Consider the following 27,743-nt stretch of genomic DNA (forward strand, 5'->3'; position numbering starts at 1 on the left):
AACTATATCGCCGTTCCTTCACTGTCGCTGGGTCAAACTCCTGGAACTCCCTTCCTAACAGCACTGTGGATATACCTACCCCAAATGGACTGCAACGGTTCAAGAAGGCAGCTCACCACCACCTTCTCAAGGGCAATTAAGGATGGGCAATAAATGCTGGCCTGGCCAGTGACGCCCAAATCCCATGAATGAATTTTAAAAAAAGGGAGACCCAGCATCGATTTGTAAAAGGCAGATCATGCTTGATTTTTTTGATGAAGTAACAGAGAAGGTTGATAAAGAGAAGACAATGGATGTTGTCTATATGGATTTTAGGAAAGTACCACATAAACAGCTGGTTACTAAAATTGAGGTTCATGGAATAGGAGGGTCAATGTCAGCTTGAATAAAAAATTGACTTAAGGACAGAAAACAGCGAGTTGTGGTAAATGGTTATTTTTCAGACTGGAGGATGGTAGACAGTAGTGCTACCCAAGGTTCAGTGCTAGGACCACTACTTTTTTGATATACATAAATGACTTGGATGTTGGAATACAGAGTAAAATGTCAAAATTTGCTGATGATATGAAACTTGGTGACAGATAGTGAGGATGGTACCAATGAACTGCAACAGGGCATAGATAGGCTAGCAGAATGGCACATGGAATTTAATAGAGAAATGTGAAATGCATTTTGGCAAAAGGGATATGGGAATATTAACTAAATGGTACAGTTCTAAAGAATGTACAGGGACAGAGGAACCTAGGGTTCATGTGCATAGATCTTCAAAGGTGGCAATACACATTGAGAGAGTAGTTAACGAAGCATATGGGAACTTGGGCTTCATAAGTAGAGGTATTGAGTACAAAAGCAGGGAGGTTATGCTGAACCTTTATAAAGCTCTGGTTTAGCCACAACCAAAGTATTGTGCCATTTTTGGTGACCACACCATAGGAAGGATGTGAGGGTCCTTGAGAGGGTGCATGGGAGATTTACCAGAATGGTTCCAGGGATGAGGGATTTTAGGGACACGGTTAGGTTGGAGAAGCTGGGACTGATCTCCCTGGAGCAAAGGAGATTGAGGGGAGATTTGATAGAGGTGTACAAGATTCGGACAGGTTTGGATAGGGAAGACAAAGAAAAGCTGTTCCCATTAGCTGATGGTACAAGGACTAAGGGACACAGATTTAAGGTTTTGGGCAATAAATGCAGGGGGATGTGAGGAACATTTTTTAAGCAGCGAGTGGTAATGACCTGGAACTCGCTGCCACCAGGATGGTAGAAGAGGAGACCATGAATGATTTCAAAAAGAAATTTGATGGGCACTTGAGGGAAATAAACTTACGGGGCTACAGGGTTAGAGCCAGGGAATGGGACTGATTGGATTGCTCTACAGAGAGCCAGCATGGACTCAGTGGGCTGAATGGCCTCCTTTTGTGCCATTATGACTCTATGACGGTATGGCAAAAATGGCTGTTTGAATGACTGTCAAGAATCATCCCATTGGGTAATAAATAGTCTGTTTCCTTTGCAATTGGCTGTGGGGGAGTATGGACATGTTCAGTGGCAAATGGCAGGAGTGTGGGGGCAGAGCAGTTGGAGACAGAAGGCCATGTCATGGCACGCCAGGAATATGTCCAACTTGACCTTCCCTCGGGTGGCCCAGATGGTGAAGTCTAGCAGGCTGTTTAACTGTGGAACATCACAGACATACTGCAACCTCTCATCACCATTGTCCCCACACATGGGGCTGAATTGTCATCACAGAGGCAGGAAACAGAAGCCGGGTCTGTTTTAGGGTCAGAAACTCGCCTCCAGGGGGAAACTGATTAAGGTGCAGGTTTTCAAGGTGGTGAGCCTTTAATTGTTGTGGAGACAGGTTTCCTGTCCAATTAGAGCCAGTGGGGGTGGGAATAGTGGTGGATCAGATAACGTGTGGGCTCATTTAGACTCCCCCACGGTAGCCATCACTGAGGCTGTTGTTTGTGCTGAGGGAGAGAATTGCAGTTTGTGCCAAAGCCTTCCACTGCACCAGAGAAAAGCAAGGTGTCACTCAGGGCAGGGCAGACCCTCGCTTCATCGATGCCGACCTGGATCTATTGCTCGAAGCTGTGAGGGAGAGGAGGGAGGTTCTCTTCCTGGAGAGTGGCAGGAGGAGGCCACCTCAATGTGCAGCATGGGCACCACTCTGTTCAGTGTCATCTCCCTCAGGCCTCCTCTTCCTGCTCCTCTCCCACCTTTTGCTCCTACCCTTCCCCCAATGAGCTGTCTCCTTCCATCATCCTCAAGGCCCACACCTCTCTGGAGGGCCGTGTAATGGAAAGTGCAGCAGACCACCACAATGACTGAGACCCTTGCAGGAGGGTATTGGAGGGTGCCACCTGACTGGCCCAGGCACTGGAATGGCATTTTCAGAAACCTGATGGACTGTTCAATGGTTGTCCTGCTCTGCAGGTGACATTGGTCCTACTGCCTCTGTGCCTCTGTCTGGGGCTTCCTTAGAGGGGTCAGTAGCCATCCCTTCAAGAGAGTGAAGATCTGAGGCAGCCTGGACTGGCTGAGGATGAAGGAATTGTGGCAGCTGCCAGGAAAGCTAGTGCACACATGGAGAAAGCTCTTGTGGTTGCAGAGTAGTTGGACGTTGAGGGAGTGGAAGTCCTTCCTGGTGATAGATCTCACTGGATGCTCACTGGGCACCTTGATGGCCACATGGGTGAATCGATGATGCCCTGCACCTGGGGGAATCCAGAGATGGAGGTGAAACCCAATGCCCTCTGTCCCTGTAAGGCCATGTCTGTCGTGAAATGAATGTGCTGGCCTGCCTACCCCCACCCTGGTGATTATTGCCAGCGCGGGATAGGCGCCTTGAAATTGACACAGCGCCCGGCGATGGTATTTTCGGGCCCCACAACCTCCGATCCTGACTTCAGAGTCCCCAAAAATTCTTCCTGTGGACTCTCCCTCGCTGATCACTGGATAGAAAGCAGCTTTGAGAGGTCTGAATGATTCTTCTTTCTCTAGCCCAACAACAATAACAACTTGCATTTATATAGCACCTTTCATGTAGTAAAACATCCCAAGGCACTTCACAGAAGCAATATCAAAGAAAATTTGACGCTGAACTACATAAGGAGATGTGAGAGTATGTGACCAAAACCTTGGTAAGAGAGGTAGGTTTTATGGAGCATCTTAATAGAGAAGAGAGAGTGGAGAGGTATAGGGAGGGAATTCCAGATCGTAGGACAAAGGCAGCTGAACGTACCAGTGGTGGAGTGATTAAAATTGGGGATTCTCAAGAGGCTACCATTGGAACAGCACAGATACCTCAGCAATAACAACAGTAATAACTTGTATTCCTATAGTGCCCTTAACATAATAAAACCTCCCAAGGTGCTTCACAGGAACGTTATAAAGCAAAATGTGATACTGAGCCACATAAGGTGATATTAGGGTAGATGGCCAAAAGCGAAGTCAAAGAGATAGGTTTTAAGGAGTGTCTTAAAGGAGGAAAGGGAGGTGGAGAGGAATTCCAGAGTTTAGGGCCTCGGCAGCTGAAGGCACAGCCACCCATGTGGGAGAGATTAAAATCAGGGATGCTCAAGAGGCTGCAATTAGAGGAGCACAGCAATCTTGGAGGGATGTGGAGTGGGAGGAGATTACAGAGATATGGAGGAGGTGAGGCCATGGAGAGATTTGTAAAGAAGGATGAGGCTTTGCATGACCAGGAACTAGTGCAGATAAGTCAGCACAAGGGTGATGGGTGAATGGGACTTGATGCAAGTGAGGACACAGGCAGCAGGGTTTTGGATGACCTCAGTTTTACAGAGTAAGTAGATGGTCTTATTGATGGCTGGATGTATGGTTGGAAGCTCATCTCGGAGTCAGATACGACGCCAGGGTTGTGAAGAGTTTGGTTCAGCCTCAGACAATTTCCAGGGAAAGGGATGGAGTCGGTGGCTCGGAACGGAGTTTGTTGCAGAGACCAAAGACAACGGCTTTGTTCTTCCCACTATTTAGTTGGGATATGTAGCCCAGGCATACTGAGGCCAGTCATAGCAGCCTAACTGTTCCAGCTGTAACTACCTTAATCAACACAGATAGGGGATTGAACTCTTTTTATCTCTGAAGCAAACTGGGCAACAGACCCTTAAATCCAGGTGTGGGAGTGTTATGATACTGGACTAACCACTCATAGGTTGTGACTTCATGTTGTGAAATTGATCAGTGGTCACCTTTGGGCTGACACCAGAACTGAACCTGCCACTCCTAACCATTGGACTTACATGTGGCTCCATCCTGCACTAATTGGTTGCTGTGGTGATCTCCAAAATGGCCTTGCATTGCACAAAGGATTAAAGAAGGAATTTGCATTTATACAGCGCATTTCACAACTTTAGGATGTCTCAAAGAGCTTTACAGTCGATGAAGTGCTGTTGCCGTGCAGTCACTGTTGGAGGACACGTGGCAGATGATTTATACACAGCAAGCTCCCACAAATAGCAATGTGATTCTGGCCAGATCATCTGCTTGTGTGATTTTAGTTTAGGAATAAATATTGACCAAGACTCTGGGGAGAACCCCCCTACTCTTCTTCAAAATAGTGCCGCGGGATCTTTTATGTCCACCTGAGAGGGTAGACGGACCTTGGCATCTTACCCAAAGAACAGCACCTCCAGCAGTGCAGCACCCCCTCAGTATTGTCCTGGATCAATAAATGTGGCCGTACCACCATTCCACCACTCCCACCCCCGACATTGTACACAGTCTAGATGATAGCATAAAATTGCAAAGAGATATTGACAGACTAGGTGAGTTGGCAAAACTGTGGCAGATATTTTTCAATGCGGGCAAGTGTGAGGTTATCCATTTTGGAACTAAAAAGGATAGAGCAGGGTACTTTCTAAATGGGAAGAGGTTAAGTACAGTGGATGTCCAAAGAGACTTGGGGGTTCAGGTGCATAGATCTCTAAAATTCCACGAGCAAGTGCAGAAAATAATCAAAAAGGCTAATGGAATGCTAGCCTTTATATCTAGAGGACTGGAGTATAAAGACACAGAGGTCATGCTGCAGCTGTACAAAACCCTGGTTAGACCCCACTTGGAGTACTGTGAGCAGTTCCGGGTACCACACCTTAGGAAGGATATATTGGCCTTGGAGGGAGTGCAACGGAGGTTTACAAGAATGATACCCAGACTACAGGGGTTAAGTTACGAGGAGAGATTACACAAATTAGGCCTGTTTTCGCTAGAATTTAGAAGGTTAAGGGGTGATCTGATTGAAGTCCTCAAGATATTAACAGGACAAGACTGGCTAGATAAAGATAAACTATTTCCACTGGTTGGAGATTCTAAAACTAGGGGGCATAGTCTAAAAATTAAGACCAGACCGTTTAGGAAAGATGTTAGAAAGAACTTCTTCACGCAAAGGGTGGTAGAGGTTTGCAACTCTCTCCCACAAACAGCAGTTGAAGCTAGAACAGTTGTTAGTTTTAAATCTGAGATAGATAGATTTTTGTTAAGCAAAGATATTAAGGGATATGGGCCAAAGGCAGGTATATGGAGTTGGGCTGCGGATCAGCCATGATCTCATTGAATGGCGGGACAGGCTCAAGGGGCTGAATGGCCTACTCCTGTTCCTATCTTCCTATGAAGCCTGAGGAGGCTCAAGGCAAAAGATGTGTTTGTAACCCCTGTGCTCCTGTGTGTGTGGTGATGATTACACCCCCTGGGCCCTTGCGTAACATGCCAGAACTGAAAAAAGCTGCAAAGCAGTGCACATTTAATCTTATCTGGGCCTTCCCTTTCTGCCCAGTAAAGCTGCTCAATTTAACAACTACCTTTACCCAAAAGTAAAGTTTAATTGGAACCCAGAGATGTCTCTAATGTAAGCCTGAACCAGTTTGAAGAGATACGGCCGACCTCAGGCTGAGAAGGAGAGCAGTCAGATCCTCATTACAAATAGGGGAAGAGTTTGACAAATCATACGGGTCAAGGGTTCTGCACTGCAGGTTAAACTGGGTGTGTTCCTTCAGATGGGGGATGAGGGGAGGAGAGTCAAGAACACAAGAAATTGGGGCAGGAGTAGACCAGACAGCCCATCGAGCCTGCTGTGCCATTCAATATGATCATGGCTGATCTTAGGATTCAATTCCATTTTCCCACCTGCTCGCCATATCCCTTGATTCCCTGAGAGACCAAAAATCTATCTATCCCAGCCTTAAATATATGCAATGATGGAGCATCCACAACCCTCTGGGGTAGAGACTTCCAAAGATTCATAACCCTTTGAGTGAAGTAATTTCTCCTCATCTCAGTCCTGAATGATTGACCCCTTATCCTGAGACTGTGCCCCCGTGTTCTAGATTCCCCGACCAGCAGAAACAACCTCTCAATGTCCACCCTATTCAGCCCCTTCAGAATCTTGTATGTTTCAATGAGATCACCTCTCATTCTTCTAAACCCCAGAGAATATAATCCAAATTTACTCATCCTCTCATCATAGGACAACCCCCTCATCACAGGGACCAGTTTAGTAAACCTTCGCTGTACCGTGTGTAACACTTAGAGGGAAGATGTTTGGCGCAGTCCCAATCCAGCCCAATCCATACTAAATGCACCTGCAGTACAGCACAGTACACCATTTCACACAAAGTTAGCCATTTGCCTCAGGGAGGCAGTGGAAATGCCTCACGCTGGTGCAGTAGGGGGTATTCTACTGAGGTTGAACCTTAGTCACTGGGGCTTTGCTCTGCATCTGGCTTTGGATTCCTCAATGCTAACGTTGAGTTCCCAATATAGAAAACGTTCCATTCCCAGCACTAACCTCTCTCACCTTGCTCAGCATCTAAATTCACCTCGGGGTGAGAATGGGTTTTATAGGCTAATAAAAACCCATTTTAGGCTTATGGTTTTGACTCTTTCCACTCCTCTGCCTTTCCCTTTCTCCCCAAGGTACCTGGCATCAGCAATGGAAACCTATCTACTCTACAAGCGCTTCAAGACTGACACCAGCGAGCACCATCAGGCCAAACAGGAGCTGGTGGACTTCTGGATGGAATTCTTACTGTCAATTTGCAGAAACAAGGCGCCCATTGACAAATTCCTGGTGAGCATTGCCGGCTGGGAACACCCTACCGGCTGGGAACACCCTCCCGGCTGGGAACACCCTCCCGGCTGGGAATACACTGCCGACTGGGAATACACTGCCGGCTGAGCGCACACTGCCGGCTGAGCGCACACTGCCGGCTGGGAACACCCTCCCGGCTGGGAACACCCTCCCGGCTGGGAATACACTGCCGACTGAGCGCACACTGCCGGCTGGGAACACACTGCCGGCTGGGAACACACTACCGACTGGGAACACACTGCCGACTGGGAACACATTGCTGACTGGGAACACACTACTGGCTGGGCACACACTACTGGCTGGGCACACACTACTGACTGGGAACACACTGCTGACTGGGAACACACTACTGACTGGGAACACTCTACTGGCTGGGAACACACTACTGGCTGGGAACACACTACTGGCTGGGCACACACTACTGACTGGGAACACACTACTGACTGGGAACACACTGCTGACTGGGAACACACTACTGGCTGGGAACACACTACTGACTGGGAACACACTGCTGACTGGGAACACACTGCTGACTGGGAACACACTGCTGACTGGGAACACACTACTGGCTGGGCACACACTACTGGCTGGGAACACACTACTGGCTGGGCACACACTACTGACTGGGAACACACTACTGACTGGGAACACACTGCTGACTGGGAACACACTACTGGCTGGGAACACACTACTGACTGGGAACACACTGCTGACTGGGAACACACTGCTGACTGGGAACACACTGCTGACTGGGAACACACTACTGGCTGGGCACACACTACCAGCAGGGAACATGCTCCCAGCTGAGGACACAGCACACACGTCTGGTTGATGCTGCAGGGCTGTGTATACTGTATGCGCAATGACCAGGTACATTGTAAACATGACTGTCTGGGAATACTGCACCCAATAAAGAGAATTTCTGTCATATATCTAAACCCACTGTTAAAAACACCCCAAGTTGGGCTGCCCCCCCAGTGGATTTTACAGCGTGGCTGGCTGTCATACGGAATCAGGACAATCCTAGGTTTCATCTTGGTTTGAGCTGAGGTAACTCTCACAGGGTGGATGATATTCCAAATCTGAATACTGAGCAACTTGACAAACCATTCAGTATCCTTGTAAATGAAAGACCCCAACAGGCTGTTTGAAACCTTGACTTTCTCCAACAGGTCCTTATCCTGGAGCCAACAAAGATCTTCCAACCAACCCACCTCACAGTGAGCGACAGTGACATGGAAAAGGCTGTGAGCATGTGGCATGTCTCACCTGATGAAAAGGTATCTGAATATCAGGACCAGATTGTTCCGCTGGTAATGATGCAGCGCTGAGTGCTGACTGGTTAAATCTTGTGAAGACTTTGGTGAATCATGAGAATTACATGATGGGGGTCAGTCAGGAAATGATGCTAGTGCTTAAAGGGTTAAATTGTGCATAAACCTGGCTTATCTTTTTCACACAAAGGGCAGAGAGGAACTGGAGCTCTCTCCCCAAAAAAACTGTGGATGCTGGCGCCAATCGGAGCTTTCAAGCCTGGGATTGATAGACTTTTGTTAGGTAAGAGTGTCAAGGAATACAGATCAACTGGCCTAGTAGGGGCCTTGATCACTTACCTGTTGAAGGTCTTAACCTTCAGTCACTGATATCCTTCATTCCCAGTGGCTGTGATGCCGCTCTCATCTCCGTTGGTGTGATAGTGGAAAGTCCTGTGGAAATCCCGTCCGGTTGCGGTGTAGGAAGTTACAACAGTAATGGATAATGAAGTTAAATTAATGAACGTCTTTAATCTGCACAGTTTCAGCTGGCCCTCTAATGGTGTTTGTTTTATTGACAGAATGGAATCCACACGTGGACCTTCAATGCAGCCTCTATCCGCGGCGTGAGGTTAGTGCATGAAGATTGGGACAATCTCAGAAAGGCTTTCAGTGCAGTGTTTAACTAAATACAGAGAGCTTTCCAGAAACTCTGTTCAGGCTGTGGGCCTTGCAGTCTGGTGTGCACCAGGTTGCCAACTCTGCTTGGATGTATTCCTGGAGTTTTCATCATGTGATCTCCCACCTCCAACAATCCCGCCCGGTCAAGCAGTCTTTTCCCATTTTCCGTATTTTTATAACTAACAGACAAAAGTGTTCAAAGGAAATGAAAAAGAAGTACACCATTTTTTATTGCCCCCATGATTTTTGTCTTGGGGTTGCTCATAGCAAATTCCAGGAGATACATTGTTAATCTTCCCTGGAGGGTTTACAATCCTAATTCCAGTGAGGAGCAATCTTTTCTCAACCATAGAAGATTGTTGCTGGAAAGGATCCAAGCTTTTTAAAGGAATGAACTCAATAACAGGTATTTTGCCCTTGAAAGTGAAAGCATGGGGCAGAAAAGATAAGTAAACCAGGAGGAATCTCCTTGTATTTAACATTTACCTTAGGAGCTGGACTCCCATCTCATACTCTCAATGCTGAGTAGTTGCATTCACTGGGCTGGTGTATCGATGCCAGGTATAGCAGGAAGAAAGGCTTAGTGCCTAGAAAGGGAGGAAGAAGATAGTCAGGGATTGTTCAAACAGGAGCCATGAGTAGTATGAGGGCTTAATGACTGTTACTCGTTTGTGGACCCATATAATGCCCACACCAGACGTGTTTTAGCCTGTGTCCACTCAGTCCATCGTTGAAATGTCCCAGCTCTTGTTCAGGCCGAGCTCACACCCGTGTCAGTTGTGTTAAGATGTCAGAGTAGAATGTGAGCTGTGTTGTCTGTTCTTTTCCAGTGTCTCAAAGTTCAATGAGCGTTGCTGCTTCCTCTACGTGTTGCACAACTCAGACGACTTCCAGCTCTACTTTCCAACAGAGCTACACTGCAAAAGGTACGGCTGACTGTGTTACATAGAATTTACAGCAGAGGAACAGGACATTCGGCCCAACAGGTTCATGCTGGTGTTCATGCTCTACACGAGCCTCCTCCCACTCCTCGTCATCTAACCCTATCAACATATCTTTCTATTCCTTTCTGCCTCATGAAATTATCTAACTGTCCCTTAAAGGCATCTCTGCTGTTCACCTCAACTATTCCATGTGGCAGTGAGTTCCGCATTCTCACCACTCTCTGGGTAAAGACATTTCTCCTGAATTTCTTACTGAAATTATTGGTGACTGTCTTATGTTTATGGCCCCTAGTTTTGGTCTCCCCACAAGTGGAAATATCTCTCTGTATATGCTATTGAGTCTCTCCATAATTCTAAAAACCTCTATCAGGCCTCCTCTCAGATTTCTCTTTTCTCGGGAAAAGAGTCACAACCTTTTCTGGTAGTTATAACCTCTCAGTTCTGGTATCATTTCTACAAATCTTTTTTGTACCTTCCCCAATGCTTCTATATCTTTTTTTTATTGTGTAAAGACCAGAACTGGGCAGAGTTTCAGTGTGTGCCTCTGTTTTAGAAACAGGAGGAGGCCATTCAGCCCATCAAGCCTGCTCCCTCATTCCATTAGATCATGGCTAAACCTGCACGGTTTATCTCCGGAGTCCCCCAAGGGTCTGTCCTAGGCCCCTCCTCTTGGTCACCTACAAGCTGCCCCTTGGAGAGATCATCCACAGGCATGGAGTCAGATTCCATCTGTATACTGGCAACACCCATCTCTACCTTTCTATCACCTCTCTCAATCCCTCCACTGCCTCTGTCTTGTCAGCTTGATGTCTGACATCCAATCCTGAATGAGATGTAATTTTCTCCAATTAAACACTGAGCGGACCAAAGCCATTGTCTTCAGTCCCTGCTACAAACTTCGTTCCCTAGCCACCCATTCCATGCCCTTCCCTGGCCACTGTACAGGCTGAACCAGAATATTCACAACCCCTCGGCATTCTATTTGATCCTGAGCTGAGCTTCCAAACCCAAATCGAGTCCATCACCAAGGCCACCTACTTCCACCTCTGTAAAATCGCCGTCCTTGCCCCTTCCCCACCCCATTTGCTGCTGAAACATTCATCCATGACCTCCAGACTCAACGATTCCAATTCTCTGCTGGCCTGCCTTCCATCCTCCAACATCCCAGTCATCTAAAATTCTGTTATCTTTAGCCTATATGCACACCAAGCCTATCACCCGTGTCCTCATTGACCTACATTGGCTCCCAGCTCCCAAATAACTCCAATTTAAAATTCTCATTCTTGTGTTCAAATCCCTACATGGCCTTGCCTGTCCCTAGCTCTGTAGCTGCCTTCAGCCCTACAACCCTCCTGGGAGCTCTCTATCCCTTCTGGCCCTCTTGTGCACCACCCACCCCTTCGCCCCACCATTGGCCTCCATACCTCCAGCCGTTTAGGTCCTGTGCTGTTGAATTCCCACCGGAATCTTTTTCCCTTTCCATTTCCCTCTCCTGCTTTAAGACCTGGCTTAAAACCCCACCTCTTTGACCACCCAAAGGGCGGCACAGTGGCGCAGTGGTTAGCACCACAGCCTCACAGCTCCAGCGACCCGGGTTCAATTCTGGGTACTGCCTGTGCGGAGTTTGCAAGTTCTCCCTGTGACTGCGTGGGTTTTCACTGGGTGCTCTGGTTTCCTCCCACAGCCAAAGACATGCAGGTTGATAGGTAAATTGGCCATTATAAATTGCCCCTAGTATAGGTAGGGGAATATAGGGGATGTGGTAGGAATATGGGATTAGTGTAGGATTAGTATGAATGGGTGATTGATGGTCGGCACAGACTTGGGCTGAAGGGCCTGTTTCAGTGCTGTATCACTAAATAAATAAACAAACATCAGAAGTTCCCTCTGACCCTGCAACCAACTCCTCACCTGCAGGTCCTCTTTCAACTGAAATTGCTCCATTTTTTTCTCCCTGATGAAGCCTCTCTCCCAAGATTTAATGAAATGTGAAATGCAAGCTCTGAACTCCAGCTTAATTCTTCACCATCATTGCAAACAGAATTAAAGAATTTACAAATTAGCGTGACTATGGTTCCTAATTTCATTAGATCATTTCCAGTGGAAAATAGCAGCTGTTATTCATCAGTTAAAGAACTTAAAATAATAACAATTGCCTGCTGCCACAAAAGAAATAATCTGTTATTTTGTTGCTGCCCCAGAAAGCTCCCACGCATTTGGCAGTCGCTTGGCTTGTTGCTCATTGTATAGGAATCTGTCGCCCCCCATAGTCAATCTCGAGTATTGCCACTAAAATACATTTGCAAAAGAGAACTCTTGAAACAGACGGGAGTCATAGGCACAGGAGGAGGCCATTCAGCTCCTCAGGCCTGTTCTGACATTCATTTAGATCTTGGTTGATTTGTACCTCAATTCCATTTTCCTGCCTTTGCTCCATATCTCTTGACAACTTTGCCTAACAATAATATATCAATGTCAGTTTTGAAAGCCCCAGTTGCCCTCGAGCGCCCACAGCATCCACAGCATCCACAGCATTGTGGGGCCGAGAGCTCCAGAATTCCACTACCTTTTGTGTAAAAAAGCGCTTCCTGATTTCACTTACTGTGGTCGTAAGATCTTTTATGTTTGCTGAGCAAGCAGGGAGGGCCTCAGTTTAACATCTCATCCCAATGACGGAGTTTCCGAAAGCTGCAGGACAGGATTCCATCTCCATGGGAGGCAGACTGCCTATAGAGGGGACAATAGGTGTTGGGAGCCTGCCCTGCTTATTTCACAGAGGTGCACTGAGCAGGATTGGCCAGTTATTAGCAGCGCAACACTGGCAGGCAGAGGTACAGTTCTGGTGTTTTCTGGGCAACAGGAGATCAGCCTAGTCTCAGGCGTCAACAAAATCAACTACTTTCAGGTCAGACACAACTCAAGTTAGATACAGAGAAGCTCCCTCCATCTAACTCCAACAAGGTGCCTCGCCCCAATCTGCAGGTAACCTCACTACCACACGAGTGTGATACTTCCTCTTTCTCACATCAGTCACCCTGTAGCCTCTTTGAGTGAGATTGCCAATTCCTGCCAGTTATGGGGACCTTTAGTGTGTGGGCCCATTCTCACAGAGACCTGCTCCAAGTCTGCATAATTCATTTCACGTCGGTCCCTGCTTTCCTGTACATCAATCTGGTTGTTAGTTTAGGGCAAAATGGCTACATGTTTTACCCATGCTCCTTTGCAAAGTTGAAACTTCTTGATAAATTTTACAGAATGTTAGCCTGGTTCTTACTTGTGCTGCCTTACAAACCTGAACTGCAGTTTAAGACTCTTCAGCAGGCCAATGAGCTTACCTCCCCTTTGGCACTCAGTAGTGCCAAGACAGTTTCATTTGCCCATCCCACTGGATACCTATGGTAAAGTCACCAACCCTGGCAGATTGTCTCAGAGTCTTCTGGAATTGAAGATTAATCTCCTGGACACTGCTGTGAGTAATTCGGGAATATAGAGACTTTTTTCTCTTCTGTCACACTGTCCTGAGTCACAACACAAGGGCTACAGACGTACCCAGGATGCAATAGGGCCCTGGTGTGGACGCACTCAAGTGAAACCACACAAGGAATAGAGTGATTTCTGGAGCACAGAAGATTATGGGTATTGTAGTCGCCATTACTATCCCATTATCAAGCATCAAATGGCAGGGTCCTGTGCGTAGAATGAAACCTCCTGGAGGAGATGGTGGCATAGTAGTATTGTCACTGAACTAGTAATCCAGAGGCCCAGGCTAATGTCCTGGGGACATGGGTTCAAATCCCACCTCAGCAGCTGGTGGAGTTTAAATTCAGTGAATTAATTAATTTAAAAAATATGAAATGGTAAGCTCGTATCAGTAATCAAACTATCATCGATTGTTGTAAAGGTTCACTAATGTACTTTAGGGAAGGAAATCTGCTGTCCTTACCTGGTCTGGCCAAATGCGACTCCAAACTCATGGTCATGTGGTTGACTCTGAAATGGCCTAGCAAGCCACTCAGTTGTCAAGGGCAATTAGAGATGGGCAACAAATACTGGCTTTGCCAGCAACGCCTGCATCCCATGAAAGAATAAAACAAAAGATCAGAATGAGGATGCATTCCCAACTTCCCACAAACAATCACAAAGCAGAGTTGAGGCCATTTCGAAGTGCTTTTTTAAATTCATTCAGGGGATGTGGGTGTTGCTGAAAAGGCCAGCAATAATTGCCCATCCCTAATTGCCCTTGAGAAGGTGGTGGTGAGCCGCCTTCTTGAATTGCTGCAGTCAATGTGGTGTAGGTACACCCACAGTGCTGTTAGGGAATGAGTTCCAGGATTTTGACTCTGCAATGATGAATGAACGGTTATAGTCAGGATGGTGAATGGCTTGGAGGGGAACTTGCAGGTGATGGTGTTCCCATGCATTTGCTGCCCTTGTCATTCTAGTTGGTAGAGATTGTGGGTTTGGAAGGTGCTGTCTAAGGAGCCTTGGTGAGTTGCTGCAGTGCACCTTGTAGATAGTACACACTGTTGCCACTGTGCGTCGGTGGTGGAGGGAGTGAATGTTTAAGCTGGTGGGTGCAGTGTTGATTAAGCGGGCTGCTTTGTCCTGGATGGTGTCAGGTTCTTGAGTGTTGTTGGAGCTGCACCCATCCAGGCAAGTGGGGAGTATTCCATCACACTCCTGACTTGTGCCTTGTAGATGGTGGATAGGCCTTAGGGAGTCAGGAGGTGTGTTCTCCTTTTGGGCCTCCTTATCTCGAGAGACAATGGATACGCGCCTGGAGGTGGTCAGTGGTTTGTGAAGCAGCGCCTGGAGTGGCTATAAAGGCCAATTCTGGAGTGACAGGCTCTTCCACAGGTGCTGCAGAGAAATTTGTTTGTTGGGGCTGTTGCACAGTAGGCTCTCCCCTTGCGCCTCTGTCTTTTTTCCTGCCAACTACTAAGTCTCTTCGACTCGCCACAATTTAGCCCTGTCTTTATGGCTGCCCGCCAGCTCTGGCGAATGCTGGCAACTGACTCCCACGACTTGTGATCAATGTCACACGATTTCATGTCGCGTTTGCAGACGTCTTTATAACGGAGACATGGACGGCCGGTGGGTCTGATACCAGTGGCGAGCTCGCTGTACAATGTGTCTTTGGGGATCCTGCCATCTTCCATGCGGCTCACATGGCCAAGCCATCTCAAGCGCCGCTGACTCAGTAGTGTGTATAAGCTGGGGGTGTTGGCCGCTTCAAGGACTTCTGTGTTGGAGATATAGTCCTGCCACCTGATGCCAAGTATTCTCCGAAGGCAGCGAAGATGGAATGAATTGAGACGTCGCTCTTGGCTGGCATACGTTGTCCAGGCCTCGCTGCCGTAGAGCAAGGTACTGAGGACACAGGCCTGATACACTCGGACTTTTGTGTTCCGTGTCAGTGCGCCATTTTCCCACACTCTCTTGGCCAGTCTGGACATAGCAGTGGAAGCCTTACCCATGCGCTTGTTGATTTCTGCATCTAGAGACAGGTTACTGGTGATAGTTGAGCCTAGGTAGGTGAACTCTTGAACCACTTCCAGAGCGTGGTCGCCAATATTGATGGATGGAGCATTTCTGACATCCTGCCCCATGATGTTCGTTTTCTTGAGGCTGATGGTTAGGCCAAATTCATTGCAGGCAGACGCAAACCTGTCGATGAGACTCTGCAGGCATTCTTCAGTGTGAGATGTTAAAGCAGCATCGTCAGCAAAGAGGAGTTCTCTGATGAGGACTTTCCGTACTTTGGACTTCGCTCTTAGACGGGCAAGGTTGAACAACCTGCCCCCTGATCTTGTGTGGAGGAAAATTCCTTCTTCAGAGGATTTGAACGCATGTGAAAGCAGCAGGGAGAAGAAAATCCCAAAAAGTGTGGGTGCGAGAACACAGCCCTGTTTCACACCACTCAGGATAGGAAAGGGCTCTGATGAGGAGCCACCATGTTGAATTGTGCCTTTCATATTGTCATGGAATGAGGTGATGATACTTAGTAGCTTTGGTGGACATCCGATCTTTTCTAGTAGTCTGAAGAGACCACGTCTGCTGACGAGGTCAAAGGCTTTGGTGAGATCAATGAAAGCAATGTAGAGGGGCATCTGTTGTTCACGGCATTTCTCCTGTATCTGACGAAGGGAGAACAGCATGTCAATAGTCGATCTCTCTGCACGAAAGCCACACTGTGCCTCAGGGTAGACGCGCTCGGCCAGCTTCTGGAGCCTGTTCAGAGCGACTCGAGCAAAGACTTTCCCCACTATGCTGAGCAGGGAGATTCCACGGTAGTTGTTGCAGTCACCGCGGTCACCTTTGTTTTTATAGAGGGTGATGATGTTGGCATCGCGCATGTCCTGGGGTACTGCTCCCTCGTCCCAGCACAGGCATAGCAGTTCATGTAGTGCTGAGAGTATAGCAGGCTTGGCACTCTTGATTATTTCAGGGGTAATGCTGTCCTTCCCAGGGGCTTTTCCGCTGGCTAGGGAATCAATGGCATCACTGAGTTCCGATTTGGTTGGCTGTATGTCCAGCTCATCCATGACTGGTAGAGGCTGGGCTGCATTGAGGGCAGTCTCAGTGACAGCATTCTCCCTGGAGTACAGTTCTAGGTAGTGCTCAACCCAGCGGTCCATCTGTTTGCGTTGGTCAGTGATTATGTCCCCCGATTTAGATTTGAGGGGGGTGATCTTCTTGATGGTTGGCCCAAGAGCTCTCTTCATGCCATCATACATTCCTCTGATGTTTCCGGTGTCTGAGGCCAGCTGAATATGACTGCATAGGTGTTGCCAGTAGTCGTTTGCGCAACGCCTAGCCGTTCTTTGTGCAGTACTTCTGGCTGCTTTAAGTGCTGCGGATGTTAGATCGCTGGGGGCTTTCTTGTAGTTCAAAAGTGCAATGCGCTTAGCGGCTATGACAGGTTCCAGCTCTTCATTATGAGATTGAAACCAGTCTGCATTTCTCTTCGCACTTTTGCCGTAGGTGGTCAAAGCTGACTCATAGATGGCGTCTCTGATGTGGGCCCACTTGGTCTCAGCATCCCCTGTGGGAGTGTTTTGAAGGGCTGTTACAAGTGAATTTAGAAATTTTTGTAACAGCTGTGGGTGAGAAATTCTGCTCGTGTTGATGCGCGGGTGGCCCTTCTGCTTGGAATGATGCAACTTCTTTGGTCTGAGTCTAACCTTGCTGCACACCAGGGAGTGGTCGGTGTCGCAGTCCGCACTGTGGAAGCTGCGTGTGATTTGAACACTGTTTAAGGCGGCTCGCCTTGTGACAATGAGGTCTAGCTGGTGCCAACGACGTGATCTTGGGTGCCTCCATGAAACCTGGTGACAGGGTTTAGTGTGAAAGAACGAGTTGGTGATGCAGAGGTTATGATAGGTACACAACTCAAGCAGTCTCTGCCCGTTCTCATTCATCCTTCCAACGCCATAGCGCCCAAGGCAGGAGGGCCATGAGTCATGGTCGGCCCCAACCCTGGCATTAAAGTCCCCCAGCAGGAATAGGTGTTCGGTGTTGGGGATGCTGCTAATGATGTTATGGAGTTGTTCATAGAACTGGTCTTTAGCTTCAGGTGCGGAACAGAGTGTTGGAGCATAGATGCTGAGTAGGTGTACTGGACCAGAGGTGGTGAGCAGTCGGATGGACAGTATGCGTTCCGAGCCATTTGAGGGAGGCTCTATCATGCTGAGCAAGGAGTTTCTGATGGCGAAGCCCACTCCATGCTGTCTTGGTTCTTCAGGATCCCTGCCCTGCCAGAAGAAGGTGTAGTCTTGCTCTGCTAGAGAGCCACTCGCGGGGAGGCGAGTCTCCTGAAGTGCTGCAATGTCCACATTGAGTCTACTGAGCTCGTTGTTAATGATGGCGGTCTTCCGAGAATCGTTGATTTGTGTAAGGTCTTCCGACAGGCCAGGACACATAGTTCTGACGTTCCAGCTTGCAAAGCGAAGGGCTGGTACCTTCTTTCCTTTTTTCATGTTGTTTGGTGCGGTGTATCAGTCCACCTTTCGGGCAATGACCCTGAGCTCCAAGCACCCATTGAAGCAGGCAGACTGTGGCGGGACAGAACCTTATTGACCGGGGGCTGCCCGGTTTGAGGCGGGCGGTAGCTGTCCAGTGAGGTGCAATGACCTCTCCCACCGACAAAGGCAACCCGTGGCGCCCAGTTTCTACGCCAATTTATCTGGACTTATAACCCGTAACTGCTGCCTTCCGTGTTGTTTCAGTCGCTGTGAGGCAACTATGGAGTGACCTCTCCATGGCGCATGCCTGGGCAAATTTATGGAGGTTGAGAGTTGCCCAGTCGTCAAAACCCCCCTCTCGGCCTTTCTGGTGGGGTCCAAAGGAGTGCAGGACACGACGTTTGGCACCAGTATGGCTGCAGGAACTGCCGGAAACATGCCAAAGGTGACACATGACCGCCTACGGGGTTCCGCTCCGGATTTTCTGTTAGGGTTTACTCCCTTAGCCTTGGTCTCTCCCGAGACGCCCACAAGGCAGTGGGGTTGTTGGGGCCCCTACACAGGTGTAGGATGGTGCCGGTGGGAGGAGGGGATGCAAGGGGGAGGGGTAGAGGGAGGGGGTGGGGGGGGGGGTGCAGGGGAAGGGGGTGCGGGGTGAAGATGGTGCGAGGGGGGGGCGGGCTGGGACGGGGTTGTGAGGGGGTGAGCTGAGAGGGTGGAGCAGGGAAGGGGACGGGGGGTGGGGGGGGGGGGGGTGGAAGGGGGGGGAGGGGGGGTGGAATCTGGTGCAGGTAAATAAGCCATTTCCTCAGTGCCCACCATCGATGTCCGGAAAGCTCATCCACGTCCTTCGGGAGGTGAAGCATCATTTGGCAGACTTAGAGGTGATTACATTTGCTAAGGGTTTTTTTTTTGCAGTGGTTTAAATAAAGGCATGCAGCATTGCCGACAGTGCGCTGCAGATGCTCTCCGAGCCATCTCCCGCGGGCGCTTTGAAGTTGCGGCCGGGGGGGCCGTTCGTGGATGTTTTGGGTGTTCGGGGCACCTTTTCACAGGACTTCTCTCGGGTCCCGCAGCTCCTTCTTCACCTCAATGGACTTACCGCATGCCGTGGCTGCAGACACTCTGGACTGTGAAGACAGCAGGATCGGAGATTAAAGTATCGGCAGCTGTGCTCGTCAGTTTCATCCGGATCAATTTCATTGAGAAAACAAAGAGCAGGTGTGGCTGGGGGAGGGCAGTGGGCCCAGGTAACCAGGTAACCAGGTGTGTTACTTGTAACAGAATTCCCAGCTTCTGACCTGCTCTTGTAGCCACAATATTTATATGGCTACTCCAGTTCTGTTTCTGGTCAATGGTAACCTCCAGGATGTTGATAGTGGGGGATTCAGTGATGGTAATGCCACTGAATGTCAAAGAAAGGTGGTTAGACTCTCTTTATTGTAGATGGTCATTGCCTGTTACTTGTGTGATGCAAATGTTGCATGTCACTTATCAGCACAAGCCTGAATGTTATCCCGGTCTTGCTGCATGTGGGCAAACTGTAGAAAGTACTCTTTCTTTTTAAGGGATGTGTTATTGTAAAAATTAACAGTAGGTGCTGGAACGTGCCCCCCAGCACAGCACTGTCCACTCTTTGATTTACTCTGCAGCCTAAGATGTGATATGAATTTTTTATTAATTCATCTGAAATTCTCTACCCAATTTAGACTTGCTGACAAAAGGTGTGTGATGTTCATTTGCCACTGGTAGATTTATCATGTTCTGACCCACACTTATTTTTACTTGGATTAAAATGTCTTCACCCCTCACAAGCTGGTACTGTGACTGGTGGCTGCTCTTCATCCTAATCCTCAACACAGCTTAAACATTTCATCATTCTTATAGAGTGCTTTAGCAATGTTAAGGAGCATGGGTAAGAACTGCCACCATTTTGATCGGCACCTCTCCAGCCATTTAGGCAGAGTCCCACCCTGGTGGCTATATTGTGACGCTGACGTCTTTCTGTCGATGTGTTTGTTCCTCTTTGTCAGGTTCTGTGAGCTGCTGAATTCTTTCACAAAGGAAACCAAGTTGAATACAGATGATGGAGTGAGACTGACGGAGGAGCTACTGGAGGTGAGTGAGACACTAAGCGACCATGTAAAGTCCTTCATTACTTCATACAATGCAAACAGGCCCCCAGCTTCTCTATAAGTAGTCTGTATCAGATCCCAGCACATTGACTGTTCCACTATGAGGACAACACATCAACAACAACAGCACAACTTTCATTTATATAGCACCCTCAATGTAATAAAATGCCCCAAGACGCTTCAAAGGAGCTTTATTGAATGAAATTTGACACTGAGCCACATAAGGAGATATCAGAACAGATGACCAATAGCTTTTTCAAAGAGGTAGGTTTTAAGAAGCATTAAGAGAGCAGTAGAGAGATGGTAAAATATCCTTACAACACTCCCTGTCCAGGTTCACCTGTGAGGTATTGCTATGTGGGAATTGAGCTTAGATACACCGGTGGAGAATAGTGTGATGTTTATTATCTGGGCTCACTGGAGGGCAGGAATGCTCGAGGAGGGGTCATTAGCACTGATGAGTATTCCCTCTGCCCCCACCCCCCCCAAACCTCCAGCACATTTAGGGGCCTTCAGAGAGAAAGGGAGAAAAAAAACGGATGACCAATGTGTATTCAAAATTCAACAGAGCTTAATTCGTTTACTGTCGCCTCCAAATCAGAAGGTTGTGGGTTCAAGTCCCACTTAAGAGATTTGGGCATATAATCTAGGCTGACACTCCCAGTGCAGTACTGAGGGAGCACTGCACTGTTGGAGGTGGCGTCTTTCGGGTGAGACGTTGAACTCAGGCCCTGTCTACCTTGGTTGGGCTATTGTGAAGAGGACCTGGAGAGTTCTCCCTGGTGTCCTGGCCAATACTTATCACTCAACCAACATCACTAAAATCAGTTATCTGGTCTCCACCACATTGCTGTTTGTTTGACCTTGCTGTGCACAAATTGGCAGCCACTGTAAAAGCAGTGACTACACTTCAAAAGTATTTAATTGCTAGAAAGCACTATGGGATGTCCTACGATTGTGAAAGGTGCTGTATAAAAGCAACTCTGTTGTTCTTCATGTGCAGTACAATTACGAATATGTGGAGAATGGAGACCGGCTGATTCTGGGAAAGGGAACATATGGGATTGTGTATGCCGGGCGGGACCTGAGTACCCAAGTCCGCATCGCCATCAAAGAGATTCCAGAAAGGGACAACAGGTAATTAGCAACACTACTGACTGTGCACCTGGACAGTCAAACACCATAGACATCGCACGCTCTGCTATCGGAACAACTTGCATTTATATAGCGCCTTTAATGTAGTAAAACATTCCAAGGCGCTAGTCCACAGCTTTATCAAATATATTTTGGCACTGGGCCACATAAACTGATAGGAAAGGTGACCAAAAGCTTTGTGAAAGTAGTAGGTTTTAATAAGAATTTTACAGGAAGAGAGAAAGGTGGAGAGAGGTCGAGGGGTTTAGGGAGGGAATTGCAGAGTTAAGGGCTGTGATGAAAATAGGGGATGCACTAAAGGTCAGGATTGGGGAGTGCAGGAATCTCAGAGGGTTGTAGGGGTGGAGGAGGTTACAGAGGTAGGGAGGCAATGGAAGGGTTTAAAAACAAGGACGAGAGTTTTAAAATCACCGAACTCGAGACAGCTGTGAGGGTGAAGGATGGAGTCCATGACAAGTGAATGGAGTTTGTGGCAGGGCCAAATACAGTGGCTTTTATCTGCCCACTCTTTAGTCAGAGGAAATTTCTGCTCATCCATTAGTTGATTTCAGACAAGCAGTGTGACAAATCAGAGCCAGTTAAAGGGTTGAGAGAGATAGAGCTGGGTGTCATCAGCATTCATGTGGAACTTGATCAAAACTTTGGATGCTGGAAATCTGAAATAAAAATAGAAAGTGTTGAAAATACTCAGCAGATCTGGCAGCATCTGTGGAGAGAGAAACAGAGTTAACATTTCAGGTTGATGAAGGGTCACTGACCTGAATCTGTTTCTCTCCCCACAGATGCTGCCAGACCTGCTGAGTATTTCCAACATTTTCTCTGTTATGCGGAACTTGATGTTGTGTTTTCGGATGATTTCGCTGAGGGAAGCATGTAGATGAGAAATAAGAGGTCGAGGATAGATCCTTGGGAAACACCAAAGATAACAGTGCGGGAAGCAGGAAGAGAAGCCATTGCAGGTGACAACTGGATAAGTAAGAATGGAACCAGGTGAGAGCAGTCCCACCCAGCTGGATGACAGTGGAGAGGCGTTGGATGAGAATGGTGTGGCTAACCATGTCAAAGGCTGCAGACAGGTCGAGAAGGACGAGGAGGGAAAGTTTACCTTTGTTACAGGCACAGGATGTCATTTGTGACTTTGATGAGAGCTGTTTCGGTACTGTGGCCAGGGGCAGAAACCTGATTGGAGGAATTCAAACATGGAGGTCTGGTAAAGATGGGCACGGATTTGTGAGGCAACAACACATTCAAGGAGTTTGGAAAGGAAAGGGAGGTTGGAGATGGGGCGGTAGTTGGCAGGGGCAGAGCAGCCAAGGGTTGTTTTTTTGAGGAGGTGAACGGTAATGGCATATTTGAAGACAAAGGGGACAGTCCCTGAGGAGAGAGAACCATTAACAATATCAGATAAAATGAAGGCCATGAAGGGAAGTTGCATGGTCAATTTAGTGGGAAGAGGGTTGAGGGAGCAAGAGGTGGGTCTCATGGACAAGATGAGCTTGGAGATGGCACGGGGGGAAATAGACAAACTAGAGAAAGATGCTAGGGCAGAGGGGAGCTTCAGGTGAAGTTTGACCCTGTGGACTAACGGAAGAGAGGGAAGCAGCAGGGTGGCTGATCGGATGGTCTCGGTCTTAGTGACAAGAAGTCCATTTAAGCTCCTCCCACTTATTGTGTCCGGTGACGGTGGAGGGGGGCAGGGAGAGGAGTTTAAAACAACGGTTTCTAGTGGAGTAGAGAAGCTGGGGTAATCTTTAAGTTGTGCGATGATCCTGGAATAGTGAGCAGTTTTGTCAGAGAACAGAACCTGATCGTGCTTTATGTGCACTTAATAACAGTAGATTGTGACTGAATTAATTCTGAAATTACTTTTTTTTGACTAGAATGAAGATATTACTGATGAGCACTGCTCATATATTAATATCTCCAAGTGAATGGAGTTTCAATAACAGATTTGGGTAATTGCTTGTTTTAATGGAAAGTAAATTAGAGAAACAATACACCTCTTTTTAATTTATTCTCGGGATGTGAGCATTGCCGGCAGGGCTGATTGGTAGCGAGCCGCCTCCTTGAACTGCTGCAGTCCATGTGGTGTAGGTACTCCCACTGTGCTGTTAGGGAGGGAGTTCCAGATGTTGACCCTACGCCAATGAAGGAATGGTGATATATATTTCAAGTCAGGGTGCTGTGTGACCTGGAGGGGAAGTTGGAAGTGATGGTATTCCCCTGCACCAGCTGGTCTTATCCTTCTAGGTGGTAGAGCCCGCAGATTTGCGAGGTGCTAGCGAAGAAACCTTGGTGAGTTGCTGCAGTGCATCTTTGCAGATGGTGCACACTGCTGTCTCTGTGCGTCGCGGGTCAAAAGGGTGTATTTTTAGACTGTATGAAATAAAAGCTTTTGGCTGTATGAGTGACTTATGAGGGAATAGTAGATAATATAGATTAGCAGCATAGAGGAGCCATTGCTGCTACTAGATCTCCCATGGCATTGCTCATGGTGCAGCTGAGCTTTAATAAGAACTGGGCTGTCGTGTTATGGGTACACTGAATTCTCAGGATTGGTATCTCGAAGCCATTTGGTTGAAACATTGGCCCTGAGATGGGCAGGAGATGGGAAGACTAATGGTCACATGGGAAGAATCAGCCAGTCAGAGAAGCAGGCTTGGAGGGGGAAGTTTGAAAATAAGCAATTGAGAGCGCAGCAAGAGGTGTGACACGTGGAAGTGGGAAATGTCCAGTAAGTGTATGCTACACACTAAAGCTTTTGATATAGAGATACAGATGGATATAGTATACAGATGATAGGGTCAAGGATCCTCAGGTGTTGAACTGATGTCCTGCTCTCACTTTGGGAGGTTGGCGGAAACCCCTAGAAAAGAACAGAGACCAGTTGGTGCCCAGTTTTCAGAGTTATTGATTTGCCTCAGACTGACAGAACCCCAACCCCCTCCCCCCGCATCCCCCACTGCCTGACACAACCGATGTATCAGTGACCCATGGGACCAGGGAGTGGGCACTCGTTGCACCAGGGGTTCCTACCCTAGTGGCTCAGTCAGGACCCAGTATATCTCTGGAGGCTGGTATGCTGAGCGGGGTTGCAGTTCACTGGTTGCCTTGTGGTGGACCTGATCCCACCGGTGGGGAAGTGGTCTGGACCCACCCACCTCCGATATACCAAAGGAAAAGAAAGAAAATTCCCGATTAGGCCCCTTAAGGGGCAGAGAGAGAACATGGTTGGAAAAAGGCCCTGGAAAGTTCCATATTTCTCCCGGTCCTCCAGTGGCAGTGGGTGCCAGAGTGTCTGGCCATATGGAGCAGGTGGGCACCAGAGATGCCCCTGTATTGGCATTTACATCTGTCTGCTCACTGCCCTCCTAATGATCCTGCTGATACCTACATAATGTGTCGTATGTATCTTACATGCTATAGATTGAACAGAATGTTTAGAATGCTATGGATATGAAGAAAAGTCATGGAGAGCCATTACCCAGTGAACTGCTCCTTCCATTCTTGGTTCTTTCTCGCCTGTACCTCTTACACCCTGTTTCCCATGGATTCTACTCCTGCTCCCTGCACAGGTACTCGCAGCCTCTTCATGAAGAAATCGCTCTCCACAAGCGCTTGAAACACAGGAATATTGTCCAGTACTTGGGATCGGTTAGCCAGGACGGATACATCAAAATCTTCATGGAGGAGGTTCCAGGAGGTGAGCCCTTTCCTTCCGAAAGAAATGTTTTGGGATACTATATATGAGGCATGACATCTGGTAAGTGCAGCATGCTTGGGAGGTTCTCTGCTTCTCAAAGCTCTCCCTCACCGGGGTTTTCCTGCTGTCATTTGTGGGTCCGTTATAAACTAATTATTGAAATTGATGGTCGTGATTACCAGAATGGTTGAAGGTGCATTATATGGACCATGGTTTTCTTCATCCAGCAATTACTATGTCCCTTAAAGTTTGAGTGTCTTTCCCAACCCAGGAGGTTTGCTGGTTGGCCTTTTGTAATAACTTTTTGATGAGGCAGTCGCATTTCTGTAACACAGATAAATTGAGAGCAATCACTCCCGTTCCTCCACAGCAGTCAGGACACTCTGAGGGTATAATCGGAACACTCAGGACTGCACCAACACTTTAATCATTGTGAATGCGTGAGTAATTTTCCGTGTGTGTGTAGACACACACTCATGATTTTGCCAGAGATTTCTGGCTAAATCTGCGCCATTCTCACTGTGCTCTGCATTCTACATATGCTCTGAGCCCATTATGTTGGCGTATTCTGTTGTCTTTCTCTTCTGTTAATAGTGATAATTAAATGATAGACCGTGTGTCACTTTGTAACCAGGAAGCCTCTCTGCGCTGCTGTGCTCCAAGTGGGGACCACTCAAGGACAACGAAGCCACGATCATTTTCTACACGAGGCAGATCCTGGAAGGCCTGAAATACCTGCATGAGAATCAGATAGTGCACAGGGATATTAAGGTAATGAGGAAGAATGAGGCATGAGACAGGAGAGAGCCTGTGCGTTATTAAACTCTGTCATCGCTCAGTTACCTGGACGCACTCTGTTTAGTTAGTCATGGTCTTGCTGATGCAGGAAGGGGTCTAGATACAAGTGTAACACAGCAGGCACTGTCAAGAGGTGTGGGAGCTTGGAGGTACTGACAAAATAATTAAGTTCCAGAAAAATAAGGTCGCTTTGTGTGAGGAGCAGCAAACCTTTCAAGGTGTTCAACGTGTTGAAGAAAACAACAACGAGTGGAAATATACAGCAGGTCAGTCAGTGTTAGCAGAGACCCACAGGGCCACCACTCAGGCTGGGCTTTTATCACACAAAGGTGAACCATCAGAATTAGAGAAAGCAAAGGTGTGGAGTAGGGTTCCTGACTCTCCCAGAATGACCAGGAGTTTCCCGGAATTGATCCGGGTTTCCTCCCCAGAGCCCTGCCTCCAGCAGCCCGGGAGGTTGAACAATTTAAATTCCCTGCTGCAGACAGGCCCCGCCCCACTCCATGACATCACCCGGAGAGAGCCAATGACAACGTGGAGCATGTTGGAAAGACAAGAAATGGGAGGGCTCGGGAATTACAGATTCAACATTCAAGGAGAGGGTGGTCTCTGAAATCAGATACAGGGAGAGGGTGGTCTCTGAAATCAGATACAGGGAGAGGGTGGTCTCTGAAATCAGATACAGGGAGAGGGTGGTCTCTAAAATCAGATACAGGGAGAGGGTGGTCTCTGAAATCAGATACAGGGAGAGGGTGGTCACTGAAATCGGACGCAGGGAGAGGGAGGTCACTGAAATCAGATACAGGGAGAGGGTGGTCACTGAAATCAAACACAAGGAGAGGGTGGTCACTGAAATCAAACACAGGGAGAGGGTGGTCTCTGAAATCAGATACAGGGAGAGGGTGGTCACTGAAATCAAACACAGGGGGAGGGTGGTCACTGAAATCAAACACAGGGAGAGGGTGATCTCTGAAATCAGATACAGGGAGAGGGTGGTCTCTGAAATCAGATACAGGGAGAGGGTGGTCTCTGAAATCAGACACAGGGAGAGGGTGGTCACTGAAATCAAACACAGGGAGAGGGTGGTCACTGAAATCAAACACAGGGAGAGGGTGGTCTCTGAAATCAGACACAGGGAGAGGGTGGTCTCTGAAATCAGATACAGGGAGAGGGTGGTCACTGAAATCAGACACAGGGAGAGGGTGGTCTCTGAAATCAGATACAGGGAGAGGGTGGTCTCTGAAATCAGACACAGGGAGAGGGTGGTCACTGAAATCAGATACAGGGAGAGGGTGGTCTCTGAAATCAGACACAGGGAGAGGGTAGTTATTGAAATCAGACACAGGGAGAGGGTGGTCATTGAAATCAGACACAGGGAGAGGGTGGTCACTGAAATCAGACACAGGGAGAGGGTGGTCAATGAAATCAGATACAGGGAGAGGGTGGTCTCTGAAATCAGATACAGGGCGAGGGTGGTCATTGAAATCAGACACAGGGAGAGGGTGGTCTCTGAAATCAGATACAGGGCGAGGGTGGTCATTGAAATCAGACACAGGGAGAGGGTGGTCAATGAAATCAGATACAGGGAGAGGGTGGTCATTGAAATCAGACACAGGGAGAGGGTGGTCATTGAAATCAGACACAGGGAGAGGGTGGTCACTGAAATCGGACACAGGGAGAGGGTGGTCACTGAAATCAGATACAGGGAGAGGGTGGTCTCTGAAATCAGATACAGGGAGAGGGTGGTCTCTGAAATCAGATACAGGGAGAGGGTAGTCATTGAAATCAGACACAGGGAGAGGGTGGTCACTGAAATCGGACGCAGGGAGAGGGAGGTCACTGAAATCAGATACAGGGAGAGGGTGGTCACTGAAATCAAACACAGGGAGAGGGTGGTCACTGAAATCAGACACAGGGAGAGGGTGGTCTCTGAAATCAGACACAGGGAGAGGGTGGTCACTGAAATCAAACACAGGGAGAGGGTGGTCTCTGAAATCAGACACAG

At 48.0% G+C, this 27,743-nt stretch overlaps 1 protein-coding gene across 5 annotated transcripts in view; it reads left to right on the top strand.

Moving 5' to 3' along the window:
- LOC137347077 (mitogen-activated protein kinase kinase kinase 5-like) overlaps positions 1–27,743 on the top strand; it is a 296,319-nt gene that overhangs the window by 124,003 nt on the left and 144,573 nt on the right. For all 5 annotated transcript variants that reach the window (XM_068011119.1, XM_068011121.1, XM_068011120.1 and 2 more), the window contains 8 exons: positions 6,931–7,084; positions 8,278–8,385; positions 8,940–8,989; positions 9,870–9,965; positions 19,981–20,065; positions 21,086–21,219; positions 24,813–24,940; positions 25,575–25,711. In XM_068011119.1, the coding sequence (XP_067867220.1) occupies positions 6,931–7,084; positions 8,278–8,385; positions 8,940–8,989; positions 9,870–9,965; positions 19,981–20,065; positions 21,086–21,219; positions 24,813–24,940; positions 25,575–25,711 (892 nt within the window). The remainder of the gene's footprint in view (positions 1–6,930; positions 7,085–8,277; positions 8,386–8,939; positions 8,990–9,869; positions 9,966–19,980; positions 20,066–21,085; positions 21,220–24,812; positions 24,941–25,574; positions 25,712–27,743) is intronic.

Source organism: Heterodontus francisci, chromosome 31, assembly GCF_036365525.1.
Source record: "Heterodontus francisci isolate sHetFra1 chromosome 31, sHetFra1.hap1, whole genome shotgun sequence".
NCBI lineage: Eukaryota > Metazoa > Chordata > Chondrichthyes > Heterodontiformes > Heterodontidae > Heterodontus > Heterodontus francisci.